Genomic DNA, 18,523 nt, shown 5'->3' on the forward strand with positions numbered 1-18,523 from the left:
CCTTAGAGGAGCCCTAAGCGTGGTCTGTGCTGTGGAACGGGAATGTGCCCCCTCCCAGCCCCCCCTCCGGAGAGATGCTGTCAGTGGTGGTCAGGACATGCACTGAGCCACAGGTAATGAGCTCAGTATCCATTTGCCTCCTCAGATCTCCCAGCTGGTGACAGAGACTGGCCGGGAGGGCCTGTCAGAAGCCGCGCTGAATCGCTACAATGCCGACAAGCCGTCAGCCTCCAGCGCCCCGGCCTCACAGGGCTCCTGCGCGGCCCCCGAGCCGTCCCTGGGCACCTCGGTGGCCGCATCCTTCTTCGCAAGGTAAGGGAGGCTTCGAGGCCCTCGGTTCTTTCCGATCAGCCTGTCTGGGGAGCCTCTCCGTGGGCCAGTTGGGCTAAAGCACTAGGAGGAGCCCTGGCCGGTGCGGCTCAGTGGGTTGGGTGTCATCCCAGGCGCCGAAAGGTTGTCAGTTCGATTCCCGGTCAGGGCACATGCCTGGGTTGTGGACCGGATCCCCTGCAAGGAGTGCACAGGAGGCAGCCGGTCGATGTTTCACTCTCACATTGATGTTTCTCTGTCTCTCCCCCTTCCTCTCTCTCTAAAAATCAGTAAAAAAATATTAAAAAAACAAAACAAAAACACACAAAACACTAGGAAGAGTTTGGGGCCCTTCTTTGCCTTCACTCTTAAGACGGGGTGTCTCAACCTCAGCATTATTGACACCTCGGGCCAGACCATTCTCGGCTGTGGGGACTGCCCTGTGCATCATTGGGTGTTTGGCCGCATCCCTGGCCCCTACTCCCTGGATTCCTGTAGCACCTGCTCCAGTTGCAACAACACAGTGTCTCCAGACATGGCAAGTGTCCCCTGGGTTGTTGAGAGGCGCTTTCTGAGAATACGTGGCTGTAAAGATGGTCCTCCATGAGGCGAGACCTTTGTGGGTGCAGCTCTGTGGCCGGTGCTTCCAGACTTATCTTCTCATCACAGAATGTGCTGCTTAAACATTAACCATTATATAGACGGCAATTTTCTTCCTTCTTGACAGGCTAGCTGGATACTTATCAAATGCTCTCCAGCTAATCTTAGGAACTTTAAAAACATGAGGAACAAAAAAGAAAGGTATTTCAGCAATGTTTTCTGCCTAATTTTAGCAGCATGGCGGAGACAGGGCACAGACGGGGGACAGCTGAGAAGGAGAACATGGCAGGGTCGTCTGAACTCGGTCCCGGGATTTTATGAATGGGGAAACTGAGGACCAGAGAGATGAATGTATGAGCTCATTTACAGCCGAGCCAGAAACAGAAACCACATTCCTCTGCTTTTTTTTTTTTTCCCCTCTGTGACTCATTCTTTATTTGATACTTGGAACTTAACCTTAGAAAACGTTTTCTGCCTCAGATTTGTAAGCTTCTGATGTTGAAGTGAATATGAAATCAGAAGGCCCCGGGGTTCTAGTTCCAGGTCTGCCTCAGTTCCCTCATCTCTAAAGTGAGGGCCACACCTCCTCCTCAGGGTTGCTCTGAGGCTAAGATAAGATGAATGTAAATTATAAAGTACTGAACAACTGTTAACGCTATGGACTGAGCTCGTACGTCAGGAAGAGGAACGTGTAAGGCTTTCTCGTTCCCCTCCGAATGGAAACGTCGGAAGCACAAATGTGAGGAAGGGCTCAGGTCAGGAGAGGAGCAGGCAAGAGCGGGGCGGAGAGCTAACCCTGGGTCCAGGCCCAGTTCGGGCAGCGCCTGGGCTTGCTGGAGACTGGCTTCGAGGTTCTGCTGTACCTTGGTGGCAGGTTTATTGTCCTGGAGCCACGGGGCCAACTGGAACGGATGGGAAGTAATAGGAAACCCATGTGTGCCAGCCACCGCCATGGGCGTCATGCTCGCTCCTGTGTCGTCCAGGAGGTCATGTCTGTTCCATCCAGGGCAGGAATAAAGAGATGGAGCAGAAGTGAGGGGGCGCCCCGCTCAGAAGACCCCAGGATCTGGGTAGGTTATCAGAGCCTGTCCAGAGAGGAGGTGACAGAAGCGTTGAGGAGCTTGGGAACCACCTCGTGGCAGGTTTAGTCTGGAGGAGGGAGCCCTCAGCAGCCTCCTGGAGCAGGTAAAAGGGATTTGGTTGGTTGTGTAGATCATCCAACTGTGTGGGCAAAGGCTGAATAAAACCTAGCAATGGGAGAGACAGCTCTTAATCAGAATGAAGGAGAACTTGCTCCCAATGCCAATGCCCCAGGAGAGTGAGGTCCCCATCATGAGGGGAGATCAAGCTGGCATTGGATGACTACCTGGCCTTGTTGCTGGAGAGAACATTCAGTGCTTAGATGGGCCTTGATCTCCAGTGCACCTTCCTAACCTGAAACACTGAATGTGAAAAGCCTTCAGCTCAGAGTTCATCCACAGACGTTTTTACATGTCGACTGACAAAAATAACCCCGAAGAAAGATTTGAAGCAGGAAGAAGAGGTTAAGACTCCTGATGGACAGTGTTCAGGGAGAATAAGTATTTCCTGCCACAGGAAGACCAGCAGCGTCTTTAGCGCCAAGGAATCCGTGGAAATGAGATCGTCTGGGAACGTCTGCGTGCTGGACAGATGTGTGCTTGGGGCCAGATGTCACGCCAACCGGAGGAGGACTCACAGTCAGGCAAACGCACGGCGGACGGAACAGCAGGCGACTGGCAAAGCCGGTCTCCTCTGAGACTCGATTGTGCAGCCAAGGGGCGAATGGAAACACTGAGGTGAACCCCAAATGGCTGGGCCGATGACATCAGCTGGGGGAGGCCCTGCGGATGATGTTAGCGATAAACAAAGACCGCAACTTGATTTAGAAGTTCAGGAGCTGGTGGTGGGAGCTTCCAAAGAGCTGGAAAGGATCCCAGGGCACCGGAATCATTGGTTCATTGTGGTGAGTGCTGAGAGCCCCGGCCCTTTGCAGCGCAAGGTATTAAAAGTGCATGGTTTGTGTTTAAAGGGCTTACAGTGTATTGGGGGGGAGGGGCAGTACCATGTGAAAAAGAATAATTCTTCATTTCCATATACAAACATATACAGGGTGGGGCAAAAGTAGGTTTGAAGTTGTGAGTATGTGAATCAGAGTTTATTCTTTTATTGCTATTTATTAGTCATTGCATCGTTTTCCATCTGAGCGTTTGCTGTGAACCTACTTTCGCCCGCCCTGTGTGTAACCGGTACTCACCCACACCCAGCCCGCCGGCTCTCACCGCCCAAGAGGAGCAGCCTTCCGATAGCCTCCCCGCCGCTGCCGGAGCCTGAGCAGAAGATGAAGAATCTTGCTCAAGGTCCACAGTGTCAACAGACAGAAGCAGGGTGCAGCTTGCCTCTTTGGGTCCCCCCAGGTCCGCAGGACAAGTCAAAACCAGCCCGACTCATGTGGTCAGTCAGGAAGCTGAGCTGCGTGTCCAGGGCGTTTGTGCTCAGCCAGAGCCAAGCCGTGCACGGCAGCCTTGGATGCAGATGGGTCTGGACCCACCGCTGCTGCCCAAATCGGAAACGCTTTAGAGATTTGGGTTTGATACCCAGGAACGGGGGTGTCCTTCCGCATCGCATGTGGTGGCAGAGTCAGCTCCTGTGCCTCAAACCCGTGCTGTCCACTTTCCAAGTCTTCCTGCCTGACCGAGCGCTGGAAACGCAACTCTCTGAGTCTGCAGGGCCCAGGACCCCCTGCAGCTCCAACTGAGGCCACAGTGCCCGGCTCACAGGACGGTGTGCCGGGCACCATTTCGCTCCTGCGGGAGTGACACCATTTGCCAAATTTGTGGCCAACGTGACTGACACTTACTGAACACTCGGCATGCATCACTTAGGGTGCTAAGCTCTTCATAGGCAAAATCTCCCCATATCCTGCGAGGCAGGTCCTATCACTTCCCTTGTTGGGCAGGTAAAGAAAGACGGGTCTGGAGGTTGTGACTGGCCCAGGGTGGCACAGCCAGGAGGTGGCGGGCCCTTGGGGGGATGAAAACGAGCAGCCCCTGCAATGTGTTTGGGAAGAGAACAGCAACGACAACCAAACCCCAATTTTTGAGGCTGGTCGCTGTCCACTTTCCTCGGTGATAGGAGCCTTCCTTTTTCCGTGTTTGCTCTGCAGAACTGGGGGTAGATGTCGGGGTGGACCCGGTTGCGTTTCTGAGATCCAACATCTACAAAATAAGAATTCCAGTTCTGAAAAAGCAGTGAGACATTGGCCAGGGCTACTCCAAGTGTGGTCTGTGGATGGCGGTGACCGGTCTGTGACAAGTGTGGAAATTGGGGGGAGGCATTTAGAAACTTCTGGAGCAAGTTGACAGTAATATTATATCTATGCAATCCAAGAATTAAACAGTGGGGCTTATGTTTTAAATATAATTAGAAATAAAAAATGAGTGGTTCTTTGTTGCGGACAGTTTGAGAAGCCCTGCTTCAGGAAAGGGTGGAGTCCAAAGCATCGGTCCCTTGATGCCTCTTTTGCCAGAATTTATTTCTTTAACTATCAGGATTTTGCTTAAGAATTTCTGTACCCAGGTTTTGGAAAAGCACTCTTTTGGGGGAAAATATAGTAAACCTGGTATAGTAAAAGTAACACTAAGAATATTAACAGTAATCCAACAAATGTATCAGCACACTCGATCAGCAAGTTGGTGAACAATCGTGTTGGCTTTGAACTCTCCAAATGAGGGGATCCTCATGTGACTCCCATGTTAACATGAAGTAGGGTGTGAGTCAATGTTCCCATTTGCTGACTGTTAACTTTGGATAAAGATTTCCTTCATTATATACTTAGTCTTAAAGATACAAAGTGCATGGAACTTTGGGGTGAACCCTCGGCATTGTAGGTCAAGGCAGTGGGGACCTCATTTTTATTTGCAGAGCAACGAACACATTCTGGACTCTGCATAGAATTGCCTTGACCCCTGGTGGAGAAAACGGCTTTTTTCAGATGACCCACCTCTTCCCATTGATGTTCTTTCTCAAAGAACCATTTACAATTGTGGTGTTGTTGTTTTATTCAAAGAGAAAGTGAGCCTCCGGAGGATTTTAATCTACGGGGTTTGGAGAGTTAGTGCGAGCTGCCAGCTGTCTCGTGCCTTTTCAGAGACACGTTCACGCGTGGCAGAGCCGTGGCTGCCCTCACAGTGGGCTCACGAGCAGGTGTGCTCGGTCCAGTGTGCACACGTCACTTCTTAGTGGAATACTTTTTGCTTACAACTGGTATGTGTAGGTCACAACCTTTGTAAGACCTTTGCTTTTTATTAAATTCCTGTCCAATTTTCAAGTAAAATTATTTAAGGGCATTTTTCGATGACTTTTTAAAGTTTCCTATATTCTTAGGGTAAATAAATGCCTTTAAAATCTGTTTTCCTAGGTTTTGGTGAATTCTGATTACTCAGTGCCTTAAAAATCCTTTGTTCTTTGTCCTTTTGCTCATTTTTTGGGTTCATCACATATGATGAACACCTCTCTCTCTCCCCCACTTTGTTTTTCAGTAGTAGGGTTATTTTATACTTTCTCCTTAAAGAGTCTCTCCTTTGCACAGTTTTTTACTGCTGATTAAACATACCTCTGTCCTTGGGTTTGGAATTTCTGGATAGATTTGGTGTTCATGTCAATATCTGTTTGCCCTAAAATCCATTTCGTGGGACCCGTTTGCCCTATTTTCTCTTTCTCGCTTGCCAAGCCGTCCCTCTTCTTCCACCAACTCCTTCAACTCCGGGACTTTTCCCCAAACTCATTCTTTTCTTGGATGTTACATTTCTGTCCACCTCGGCCTCTCGTGCGATGTCTTCCATCTTTGGATTTAGATTGCTCCTCGTGTTCCCTAGCGGCCCTCTCCAGGGCCCTGGAGCACAGCGCTGCGTATTTATGACTGATTTGATTGGGATCCCTTGAGACCAGAGGTAGTGGTGACGTTAAAACCGAGACCAGCCCCGGTTCCGGGCGTCAGAGGCTAAGCTGAGCTGCGAGGGTTGACTCCACCTCGGAGACACTTCCTTAGGTCCACGTCACTGCACCCGTCATCCCTTGTGGGACCCATTCGTAGTGTCCCCAGGTGCTGCCGTGTCTACAGCTGTCACTGCTACAGGGAAGGTCCTCTCTACAAGCCATTGCCACATTCTTGCTCACAGCCGGCTCAAATAGCGCCTGTTACACTGGTTACGGCGAACGCTTTGCTTCTGTGATCTGTCCAGCAAAGGCTTTCTTTAGTCCCCGGGCAAGTTGACACACGGCAGGAGCACTTGGTTCCGTGCGGAGCCGATGGAGTCAGGAAGAGGGAGGAGGAGCCAGGAGCTGCTCACAGTCCTTTGTTCTCTCATCAGGTGCGGGCCCCTAGGGGAGCGCACGTCTTCCCGTTGCAAATACACTGCCACCACGACCGAGAAGAACCATGCTCAACACTCCACAGTCGGGCTCAGGCGATCTCGGAGCTGGAAAGGGAGCTGGTGCCTAAGTCCTCTCACTTGCCAGTTCCCCGTGGAGAACAGGGCAGCGTGTCCCCCTCGTTTCACAGATGGGAAGCTCCTTTCTAGCAGCACCGTGTCCATCATGATCGAACGATGCCTCAACAAAACAGAACAAATCTGAGTGCTTTTAGGAGCTCATAGTGTAGAACGTCTCTGTATTATTATGTTCTTCTTGTTTCTTATTTTGTTTTCTTTGAAGCAAATTGTACCTCTGCTGCCTCTTCCCTCCCGCAGCGTCCCGTGCTCACCTGGAGTGTGCTGTTCCCTCCTCCCAGCTCCCTGTCATCCTGTTCCAGTCTTCCCGCGGAGGTGCGCTGTCACAGCTCCTGTGGGACACCTGTGGTCAGGGCCATCATGTAGAATCATGCCGTTTGCTCACGGGACAAATGAGCCGCAGTTGAAGGGGCAAGTGGGGCTTAAATCTGGCCACGGCTCTGTGGCTGGGCTGAGCTGCCCCCTGCTGGGCTGTCACACAACTGTCCCTGCCCCCGTCCCTGGTGGCTAAGCAGTGTCCAGGCAGTGGTCTTTGAAGGCCTGAACGGGGAGCGAAACCCCCACCCTCTGGGATCCTTGTTTGTTTATTTCTGGCAGGCCCTAGCTCTACTTTTCTTAGAAAAGACTCCACTGGCTTCTCAGAAAAGAAGGGACTGTTTCTCATGTGTATGGGCGAAGCGGTCGTTTAAGAGTCACGTTATAGGAGTACGGTTTCGCTGGAATGCACATCAGTTGCGGGCTGAAAGGCAGGCGCTGAGCAGGGACCCCGTGTGTGTCCCGTGCCTTCAGGTTTCTGGGGTCCCCAGGACAGTTTCAGGGGTTTGCAGCACACGAGACACAGCAACCGTGCTGAAGAAAAAGGGACCACGATTCAGTGTCCCCACTATTATCTTTTATGTTAAAACAAACCCTCCAACACTCCAGACAGACAGCCCACCCCGGCAGCCCCAGGACGTTTCTCTGTTGGGCTGTGCAGACCACAGAGTGGCATTTGTGGCCCGGCCCACACCCTCTGGTTGGCGGGCGACAGCAGAGAAAACGGACCGAATCTGCGGCCCCTTCCCCCTCCCGCCGCAGGGGAGATGTGGAATAGGGCCTTTTCGGATGAAACACGTTCTTTGTCTGACTGATGGCCGGCTGGGGTGCTGGCAGGCGGCTCACAGCATCTGGGAATCATTTGCACAGCTCGACCTCGCCTGGAAACCCAGTTCATGCCTTGGTGTTGATGTGTGATGGCAGAGCGAGCGGAAGGGCCGGTGACTCTCGAGTCCTCAGCGTATCCTCGAGCGGCCCTCTGACGACGTGGGTGGGGGCGGGGAGGAAGAGCTCTGGCAAAGCAAAGGGAAAGGTGGGTGGTCTGTGCTTGAATCCACAGCCTCCACAGACACTCTGACTTCAGGCGGGTCACGTAACCCCTCTAAGCCTCGGCGTCTTCTACTGAATGGGGATCCCGTGTCCACGTCACAGGATCATGGCGAGGGTTCAGCGGAAACGCGACAGTACTGTGTGAAGTCCAGCTAAGTCCCTGAGATGACGTTACGGTGGCACTTCTCATGGAAAGGATGGCATTCTGCCCTCAATGGGGGGCCCAGTGAGTTCCCAGTGTTGTCTTCTGAGTAGACGGTGTCCGTCAAGCCTACCTTTAGCGTGTTTATGTGGCACTTTGTAACCCGGCCTAATGACAACCTAGGACCTCTGTGGCACTGGTACAGATCAGGCATCACACCTCAGAGGACAAGACTGCCCACAGGGCCTGAAGACCACAGTCAGTCCTTCGAGTCTCAGCTGGAAAGAACCGGGCGCCACTGGTGATGGGAAATGTCAGTGACCCGACAGGAGGAACGACCCCCCCAGCGTGGCCTCAGTGAGCTGCCTACACACTTCTGAACCTCCGGAAGGGCTTCCTTTCGTAGGTGTATGTCCTAGAAAAACTCCCAAGCAGTCAGAAACGTAACAAAGGGAAGAAGGGAGGAGCCGTCAGGAATTCTGCTTCCCCGGAGCAGGTGACCCAGGCAGGTGCGGGAGGCAGGTTCGGCCACGGCCCTCGGTGGAGATGAACCGCACAGCACGACCAGCAGAAGTGACGGGGCAGTGCCCCCTGGTGTGTCCGCAGCCTCCGGGTTCGCTCTGGGTCTGCAGAGCGAGGCTGACGTGGCTCAGAGACGGTTCCCGCAGCACCGCAGTGACCTGTGTCCTGAAGGAGAGGACGGATGGGGAGAGGATGCATCGTTATCGACTAGATACTCTTCAGATTTGTTTCCCAGGCTGCACTTCGCCCTCCTGCCTTGCCTCCAGCTCATCTCCTTTCTTCAGCACGCGCTCCTTCAACAGTAACAGTGGCCTGCGTTCCGGAGGGTTTCCTGGAGGCCACGCCCTGCTTGTAGTTCTCGATGGAAATGGAAACGTCAGAGCCCCCCGCGAGCTGGTCCTCTCACTGTCCCATTGCTTAGCTGTGGGGACAGAGCACAGGTGGGTAGCCAGGAGGCGAGGGGAAGGTACCTGAGCCAGGCTGTCCGATGCCGGAGCCCGCGCACCCGCGTGTCAGCGCAGAAGGGAGCGGCCGCTGGTCTCAAGCTTGGGTGGAGCCCTTGAGAAATGGCTGGTGAGTGAATCACGAACGCTCAGCTCCTGTGCTCACCGTCTAACTCAAGGTGCATAATCGTGACGTCTCAGCACGGGGCTGGCAGCGGGGACTCAGCATCTGTGGAGGTGCAGGGAGAACACTGACCAGCTCTTTAATCTATTCTTCTAATTTCACTGCTTCCTGAGAGGAGAAGCTAGTGACGTGCAAGGCTTTCCCGACAGCCTGCCCCTTCCCCACTCTCTACCACCCTCCCTCTTGCTCACTCAGCTCTGGGCACCCGACTGCCTTGCTTTTCCTCAAAAAGTGCCCAGATTGTCCCTCCTCCTTGGCTTTGCTCTCTCTGTCCCCTCTGCTGTTCCTCCAGGTAACTGCGTGGCTCAGCCTTTCCTTCCGATCTTTGCTCAAAGGCCACATACCGGCCAGGTCTTCTCTAGCCTCCCTGTTCCTTCTCTGCATCTCTCCTCCTGTGGGGGATCTCTTGTCTTGTGAATAGTTGCTGAATGAATGAATGAATGAATGAATGAGTGAATGAGTCAATGATGAATGAATGCGTGATCTCAGGCCAATAGGAAAATGGGCAGCTAAGACTCCAGACTGTTCTCCACTCCAGTTCTTTGAGAAGTTCATGTCTCTTCTCACTCCGTTCAAACCACATGCTCAGAATTTAATGTATTCTTTCAGCTTCGGGATGTTTGGGGGAGATAGCATCGTAGTAAATCACCGGCAAAGGCATCACTGGGAAGCTGAGATTGTTGCCTCGTTGTCCTGTCAGCAGGAGGGTTTGTAAGGGACGGGACAAGCGGTGTTGCCTGGGACAATGAGCCCGAGAAGGAGTCAAAGCGGGGAAGAGTTATGAGTTGTAGGTGAGCACAAAGGCAGTAGGACTCTCCATCTTTTTTCCTGTCTCGTTGAAAACCTGTCTTTTCCTCCCTTGAATAAACTTCTCTGCTTTCTGTCCCCTGCTTTGATTTATTAGTTTAATTCTATAGCTGTCTTCGTGAAGTATGTAAAGCATTTGGGGATAAAGTCATGTGGAAGACATTATGGAAACTAAAGACGTATGATATTATGTGGTATCGGGTCGAGCGTCAGTGCTGAGGAGTCACATTGCTGATGAGAACACACATCTGTCCGTGGGTTGTCTGGTGACCGGGTAAGAAACCAGCTCCTCATTGAGAGCACAGGAAGGAGGAATTTCAGGGGCTTTGGTTACAAATAGGTAGAACCGCAGCATAAAGAGACCTCGTTCAAGTCTCTGCTTTTCATGCTCAGCTATCTCTCTGAAGGTGAGGTTTTTATTTTCTTGCCTCTAAAATGGAAATAATGAATTTTTAAATTTTGTTTCTATCTGGTTCCTACGGTGTAGATTTCATGAGAACAGGAACTGTGTCTAATCCCGCCCACCCCGATGTATAGGACGAGCTCAGTAAATGAAAGTTCAAAGAATGAGTGAACCGTGCTCGAAACCGTAGGTCAGCCTTGCGTCGCAAAAGGGTGAGATGCTTAAAGAAACAAAAATGTAAAGGAAACTATGGGACTGTGCTTGCAAATAGCGAACTTGACGGTGCAGCCTCAGAGTTGTCATTATTATCGCAAGTACTAGGATCAGTGACAAAAATGATCCCGATGGGTAAAAAAGCGAAAGGACTATCTTTCATTATTGATTTCAACACAGATTCAGCAGTACACTGCTTCTGATCATCATCTCTTTATTTAGCTTATGCCAAAATGATTTGAGCAGTACTCTGTAATTAGATGCCTTTCTTCGCACCTGGTGTGCTTGTCCGTGAAGTACACTGGAATTTGGGAAATAGGATTTTATGAGCCTAGAAATAATGGCCTGTGTCACTTTCTTGGCATCCTCCAAACCCAAAGCCTTAAGAGTCCACAGTTTGTCCTTTTGACCCCGAGCAAAGCAAAGAAAGAGCCTTGGCAGTGACAAAGAACGACACATTCTCTGGGGCACCTGTACTGAGAAGGAGGTAATCGGCACCAGGCAAGCCACACTGAATAAAAAAAAAAAGAGCAAATATAAACCATCACTCACAATTTATTTTCAGTTTTTTTTTTGGTGCTTCAAAAAAAATAAATGTGGTTTTGTTTTTCTGAAATACATTTTCATTTATTATCATCTTGGTCTCTCTGGCGCTCAGCCTAACGTGGCAAGTAGCGTCTGTGGGGAACGGAGAATGTTTCGGAACCTGACTGTCCAGAATGTTAGAGGAACTTTCTAGGAATAAAAATCAGAGTAAACAGTCCTAAGTCCCTATACGTACTCTCACCACTGACAAGTGTTTAAATATCCAAACAAGACCTTGTTTCCGCCCCGAGAAGCTCCGAGCACGGGGGGAACATTGAGGGAGGTAGTGTACGAGCCAGGTCACCAGGTGTCGTCATCCTGTCCTGGCCAGAGTCCCGGCTGTCGCAAGAACCTCCTTTCTCCCCACTGCTTCCACTGCCCCCGCACACCCCACTGTGTCCAAGGTCCCTGAGGAGTTCTCCAGATGGAAGTAGGTGGTTGCAGCAGGTCCTGGGTGGGTGGGTGGATCCCTGCCCCCCATGACTCTCTGCTCATCATTATCTGAACAAAGCCTCTAGCTCCCGGGTCCGGCGCTGTGACTGCCTGAGGTTTCCCTGCATTCGAGCCCACTTTAGAGGAAATGGAGCCCACTGCATTCGAGCGAGTGGCCGGCCGAGTGCCAGGGAGGTGATCGATACCCCCAGCTTCATTGCCCCCTGATTGGGATAACACTGTGTACTCCAGCTTTTGTAAGTAGGATGGAGCCTCAATGGCCCATGTCAGCTTGATGCCTCTGGTGGTTTCTGTCCCTTTCTGTCTCCCTTTCCCACTTCCCTCCTGCCGCTTCCTGTAGTCACCTTCCGATGAAACCTGCTGCACCCTCATCTCTTCCCAGAGATGCTTCTCAGGAAACCCAGCCTAGGATATTGGCAGTATATCTTCCTCCACCCACCCACCCCTCCATCCCTCCCACCCACCTACCCACCCACCCACCCACCCCTCCACCCACCCCTCCACCCATCCCTCCACCCATCCCTCCACCCATCCCTCCACCCATCCCTCCACCCCTCCACCCCTCCACCCCTCCATCCCTCCATCCTTGTATCTATCCACCTGGCCAGTATTTGGCAAGCCCGTACTGTATCCCAGGCATTGTATTAGACACTGAGGACAGCAAAAAGGCAGCCACTGCCATCAGGGAGCTCCTAGTCCAGAGGGATAGCCGTCCCCTTACTGGACAGTTATAAACAACATGGAAGTTCAGGGCACGCAACTCTCAGGACCACCCTTCCTGAGTCTTCAGGTTGCTTGGAAGCTAAATATGACTTCACAGCACCTGTGGTGATCAGAAATGATCTTATTCATCCATGTGCCTACTGGCTTGTTGCCTGTGTCCCCACCCAGAACGTAAGATCCATGGAAAGAGGCACTTGTCTGTCTTGTTCCATTCTTGCATCCTCGGCTCTTCGAGCAGGGCTGGGACTCAGGAAATCCCCGGTGAGCGCATCTCAGAAGCACTGTGAAGTCTGCCATGAGAGCTTCCTGTCGACCCAGAAGGAGTTCATCTTGTTCCAGTAAAGCTGCCTCTCCAGCACACCCTGACAGCCTCCACTCAGGGCAGGGGGGAGAGAGGGAGTATCCCCACCCCACACATGCCACTGAACCCTGAGGGCGAGGCTTCCTTCCAGCCACCCCTTCGTGGGCACTAACTGTGTACCTGAGGTGAGCACTTCCTTTAATGTGATGGAGGGTGATCTGCCTTACTCAGCGTTTATTGATTTACATGTTAGTCACACCCCAAAAATACCTTCAGAGCAACATGTAGACTCGTGTTTGACCAGACAGCTGGGCACCGCAGCCTAGCCAAGTTGACTGTCACCTAGAATCAGTACTAAGTTTAACCTGAAAACACTTGCCATTCTGTGTGGGGAGGTACCTGCTGGTCCTCAGGTGGCATGCCCCCGCCCTCCCTTTGCTGGCCTTCAGTCTTCATCCTTTGTTCTTTAGTATTCTCTGCTGTGGACATGTTTAACTCAATCCTCGTGTCTCTTGGGTAAATTAGAGAATCTCTTATCATTTATAACTTAAGATGTGGGAATTTTATTTTAGCTTTCACACTGAAGATTGAGAAAATACAACCACATATCATTCATCTTGCAGCTTCTCTGTGGTCCTGCTCGCCAACCACAGCCTCAAAGACCTGTGGCGGATTTACTACTTTGCATGGTCTTCATTTCCTTTAAAGTTGGGTGCATGACGGAAATTGATTTATGGAGCCTGGAGCCTGCTTCACTGGGGGAGGGAAACCAAGTGTTGTTCAAGCTTCAGTAAATTTAAACATCACTAGTATTTCTTTACACATTCAGGGGAAAAAATCAAACTCACGTTACTATTGCTACAGGAGCTCATAAATTTAAAATAACAAGTCTATATCCCATACACCTGGAAGTTCAAAATTACAGTCTGTTCATTCTGTGCTCGCCCCTTCACCAGAGGGGCAAGGGGGAGGGCGATGGCTCCGACAGACTCTCCCATCATAGCTCTGCAGTCCGAGCAATGATTCACCCGTGTCTTTTGACTTGCTTAAAACATTCTTTTTCAGGATAAGGAAGTTATTTACCTGAAGCATAGACTTTGAGAATTTGATCTCATTATTTTTTCCCTCTAACCTTCCTCTCTTGTTGTTTCCTTCTCTCTCTCTCTCTCTCTCTCTGGTTTTGGATTTTTTTTATTTTTTTTATTTCACATACATCTCAAAACAAGTCTAATAGCACCAGAAACAAAACACAGGAAAAGTCTTCCTTATTTTCGCTCTGTTCTGAGCCATGGCTTCCTCCATGTGCTCACGTACTGTGTCCCAGGAGGGCTGGCGGGGTTTGGTTAGCCCCCGTGGTGTTTTGGCCCCTGCGCGCCATGGTGCTCCCAAGAGTGGGGAAATGATTTTTACTCCCACCCCTGTGGGGTTGCTTGTCACCTGGCCGTGTCTCTGCTGTGTGCCCCTTTGCAAGGTTGAGACTTGGCAGCCCTGGTGGGCAGTCCTACCGAAGTAGTATTGCTAACAACCTCCAGGCCCCGTAGACTTTCACCTCTTCATCTCACTCTTTGAGAACTATGTTTACCTTGTTTTTTTTTTTTTTTTGAGAAAAGGCATACAAGAAGGAGGGATGTACTTCATTTAGATTTTTCGGAAATCCTTTAAAAATAAGTCAGACCAGAAGGAGGGGAAATCGGTTTTCACTACCATGTGCCCAGCCCTCCACTCAGGGTTTACCCAAGAGGAATGAAGACATGTCCACACAGATACTTGTACCTAAAGTTCACACAGCAGCGTTATTCATAGTAACCCAAACCCAGAAACAGCTCAGGTGTCCACCAACTGATAAACAGGCAAACACATGTGGACTACGCCTACTGTGGAAGGTTACTGAGAGTATTTAAATTGTTGGTATGTGCAACAACATGGATAAACCTCAAATAATTACAGTGAGAGAGAGAATCCAGACTCCCCCATAAACACGAGACTGCATGTGGTATGATTTCATTTTATATCCAATTTTAGGCAATCCAAGCTGATCTATAATGACAGGAAGCATAGCAGTGGCTGACTATGCAGGGGGTGGGAGGGAGGGACAGACGACAAGTGGGCACTGGATGACAAGGGATACTGGATGTGTGCATTACCTTGTCCGGTGTACACACACACAAGTGTATACACATGACAAAACTTTCCTTTAAATATGTGCAGCTTATTCTGTATCCATTATGCCTCACTAAAGCGAAACACATGAGTTTTACTGGGATTAGAGAAGAAGTTCTGAGATGGAGAGTAAGTCAAAAGTTGGGGTAAATGATCACTTTCTCTGGAGGGAAAAGTATTAGTAACAGGAACCCATAGGGAAGCATACTGAACTGACGTTGGTTAACATTGTTTTCAAGGGATCAAGATAAAACAATGCCATGGGAATTCGCCAAATGGGGACACAAAGCTAAGGTCTTCCCAGCAATGCAGCATTCTCAGGGTAGAATGCAGAGGAGAGGAGATGAGCAGAGGTGCTTTAATGAGGGCAGGGAGGAGCGGTTCAGATAGTCATTCAGACAATTCTGTGGGGTGGGAGCCAACCTAAGGACTTTATTGCCTGTAGGATCAGTCTAAGATTATGACCACGAACACCGACAATAACAAAATGTAATGGACATTATCGCAGAGAAGATTGGAAATAAAGTGAAAGGTGTCATCTTACCCTTGGATAAAATAAAAATTTGTTTCAACCGAGTTCTTCTGAAGTTCTGATAAGTTCACCTTGTAATATAGGAGAGAAGCAAAATCTAGCCAGGAGGTGGAGGAACGCTCATTTGAGAACGGGCAGTTGGAAGAGCTCAGTATGGAAGACAAGGTGTTGGGAGGAATCCAAATAGCTCATTTGGCATGTGTATAGATGATTCTTTAAATCTTGGAGTTATCTCTTAAGATTGAGAAGAAGCAGCGTTAGGGAAAAACAAAGCAAGCTGTCCCCACATCCTAAGTCCCAGTATCCGACTGCGAATATCAGCCAGCAGGTCCACCTTCATTCACAGAGGGCAGGCTGATTGGATCTGTTGGAGCTAGGGGGGGTTGGGAACAACCCCCAACCTCTGCCGCATGGCACGGAACAACCTGCCTGCCTCTCCTGCCCAGAAGGAGATGGAGTTCTCCGCTGAGTCTCTGCTGATCTGGTCTGTTTCTGAAGGGGTCATTTCTACAGCATTTTAAAAGTAGCTACATTGTCCTAAGCCTTTGTATCAAGTAGCAGATCAGCTAATGTCAATGCTTGACATGGGCTGAAAGCATTCTTGCATTTCGAAGCCCCTTTGGCAAGTCCAGGTGAGACACCCATCCCGGGCCCTCTTTTTCGGGAGGCAGACTCATGGGCAGGCGGTGTCAAGTGGTCTCCGGTGTCTGAAGTTCTGGATGTGCTTGTCAGCGGAGCAGATGCCAGGCAGAGACCTCCTCCACCTGGATTGCTTCATGCCCCAAAGGAGGCAAGACAGGAAGGCCTGAAACTCCACATCGGTGCGCCCACTGGGGAAGAGGACAGACGGTGGCCTGCGTGGCTTCACGTGGGATTGCACAGTGCCGCTCTGGGACTGTGAGCTCCAGCCATCTGCTTGCTTGAACCTGGACAGCAGTCTAGCTGGTCGCGGCCGTAATTAAGGGCGGTGCCAGGCTCGTGGGCCTCGCTGTCCATTGCTGACCACCGGGAAGGTGCTGGGCGCGGGGAACAGGGACACCTATCTGAAGGTGAAGGTGCAGGGGGCTGCCCAGTTTCCCTTGAAAAAGGGATGGAAGGGAACATTTAGGAAACAGTGGCTTTTCTCGCACATGCCCACACCTCTGCGGCAACTGAAGAAGGGTCTTTCTGTGTTGCTGGCGTCATGTGCTGCTTGGATGCTCCATCCCCACAGCGCTCGCTGCTTCCCCCTGCTCCCCGCCGCCCCCGTGTTATCTGTCGGCTCCCGGGAGTGGGGGTTCCAGTCGGCTCAGCTAACGAGTGTGTAAGAGATTCTGACAGTAACGAGCAACGTCGAGAGACCCCAGGAGAGGAACGAGGAGAGGACGGCCCTATATTTTTATGTGGAGATTGATAATCAAGGCTAACAATCCCGGCAGAAGGTGAACAACACGTTAAACGGAGGGGGGAAGATAATAAAACATCGCCTGCTGCTTAACAGCCGCGGGGTGGCATCGGGCCCTGCGACTCTCCAGCTGTTGCACTTCGCGGCTCATAAAGGCTCAGTAACGTCCGTCTAGGGCCCTTTTCTGAGTGAGGGACCATTTTTTTCAGGCAGTTATGACAGCGTCTGGTTCCTGTCCCTGGAAGTGCGGAGAATCCCCGGGCACAGGGGACCCTGACTGCAGAGGCATCTGGCTCCTTTGATGGGACCGAGGTCACTTCTCACCTCAAGGGTGTCATCAAAATGCAGACTCACGTTCAGCGGGCAGGCATGGGACACCTGCTGGTGCCGGGCACTGGGGGAGGTTATCTCACTTAAGCCTCGCAGCTGTGCGGTAGGTGTTCTCACCATTTTCGAAAGAATGCTACGGGACACAGAGCCCGGGCTCCTTGAGGGACACGCCTGTTTGAGGTCACACTGCTGCAATCGACAGGCTAAGGTGCCCAAGACTGGTGGCCTTTGTGCCACGTTGCTGCAGGGAGGGAAGAGGGCAGAGCTGCTTCCCGTCTGTGCTCCGGCCCGCGGGAACGGTTTCTGCCGGAGCCTGTCCTGCTTTGTCCACGAACGCGTGTGTTGAGAAGCAATGACACTTTCTAGAAAACTCAGGCAATAGGCGTGCTAGGTGACCTGCTGTTTCCGGTCTCCATCCAGCAGGTCCTGAATGAGGTTTCCTGCACAAATGATTATTAAAGACGCGGTCCCCAGGGAACTGGTAAGGGCGTGAATGAAGGGCGCAGGGAAGGGAACGGGGAGCCCGATCTTGCTGGGACTCGGGGTGTGAGCTATGCCTCAGAGTTGTCCTGAGCTGGGGGTATTATACTTCCTGACCACCTGCGAGGGTTGTGGGAGCGCAGTAAATCCCAGAGACCCCGCCACCTCTGTGCGCGGCAGGCCAGGGCAGCCTTTGGTAAAGAGCAGCAGGTGCTGACTGTTGGAAGCAGAAGCGCACCATGGGGGAACCCACACAATGCAGAAAGAGCACTGGGGGGACCTGGGCTTGGCACCAGGGTGCTCCCCTGCCCTTTCTCACACCTGGCTGGCGGGGAGGAGGCTGCTGCAATAGGAAAGCAACAGTGAGATTAACCAGGCACCCCAGATGTTTCCAAACAACACCATCAGCTGTGTCGCCACAGGAATGGGTGTGATTTTCCTGAATTCTGGGGGTGGTGTTTTTCATCACTAAGTTCAGCTGTCTTGGATCGGGGAGCCACCTTCAAAGCAAATTAGCATGAAACAGCACGTTGGGTTATTTCACGTTGGATGATATCAGCACACAAGGCCGACTGATGCCTCCTGGGAGCGAAGAGAAGTTGTTCCTAAGGAAACTTCCATGTTCTCTTACAAGGTGGGAAAATGAAAAGTGGGGGTTTGCCCAAGACAGGGAGCCCCCCCATCTGAAATCATGCTGCGCCATGGATTCCAAATCCATGTGTGTCTGTCTTCAAAGCCAATAGCTGCGTGTGAAAAATAATAGTTATATAGCTGGGGAACCCATAGCAACAACATTTTAAGTGAAAACAGGTTTCTTTCATTTTAAAGAAATGTCAACCCTTTGTTTTGGGGTTGGGAGTCCCTCACATGTGTCCCAGCTGAACACGAACAGCAAATTCCTATGTAGTTTATGGCAGAATCTGGAGCTGTCCTCAGTCATCAGCACCGGGGACCCTGGAGGCCAGGTACATTATGGTTTTAGTGTTGTGACTGAGTAGGGACGAGAACAGATGTTCCTCCTCCTTGGGCCGTTTGAGGGTGAAGGCACAGTTTCTGCTA

The 18,523-nt window shown here is 51.1% G+C and overlaps 1 protein-coding gene across 1 annotated transcript in view; it reads left to right on the top strand.

Annotated features, from left to right (window-relative positions):
• KIF26B (kinesin family member 26B) overlaps nt 1-18,523 on the top strand; it is a 385,389-nt gene that overhangs the window by 186,138 nt on the left and 180,728 nt on the right. The window contains exon 4 of the mRNA XM_036277591.1: nt 146-312. Coding sequence (XP_036133484.1) covers nt 146-312 — 167 coding nt within the window. The remainder of the gene's footprint in view (nt 1-145; nt 313-18,523) is intronic.

Source organism: Molossus molossus, unplaced genomic scaffold (assembly GCF_014108415.1).
Source record: "Molossus molossus isolate mMolMol1 unplaced genomic scaffold, mMolMol1.p scaffold_m16_p_23, whole genome shotgun sequence".
Classification (NCBI taxonomy): domain Eukaryota; kingdom Metazoa; phylum Chordata; class Mammalia; order Chiroptera; family Molossidae; genus Molossus; species Molossus molossus.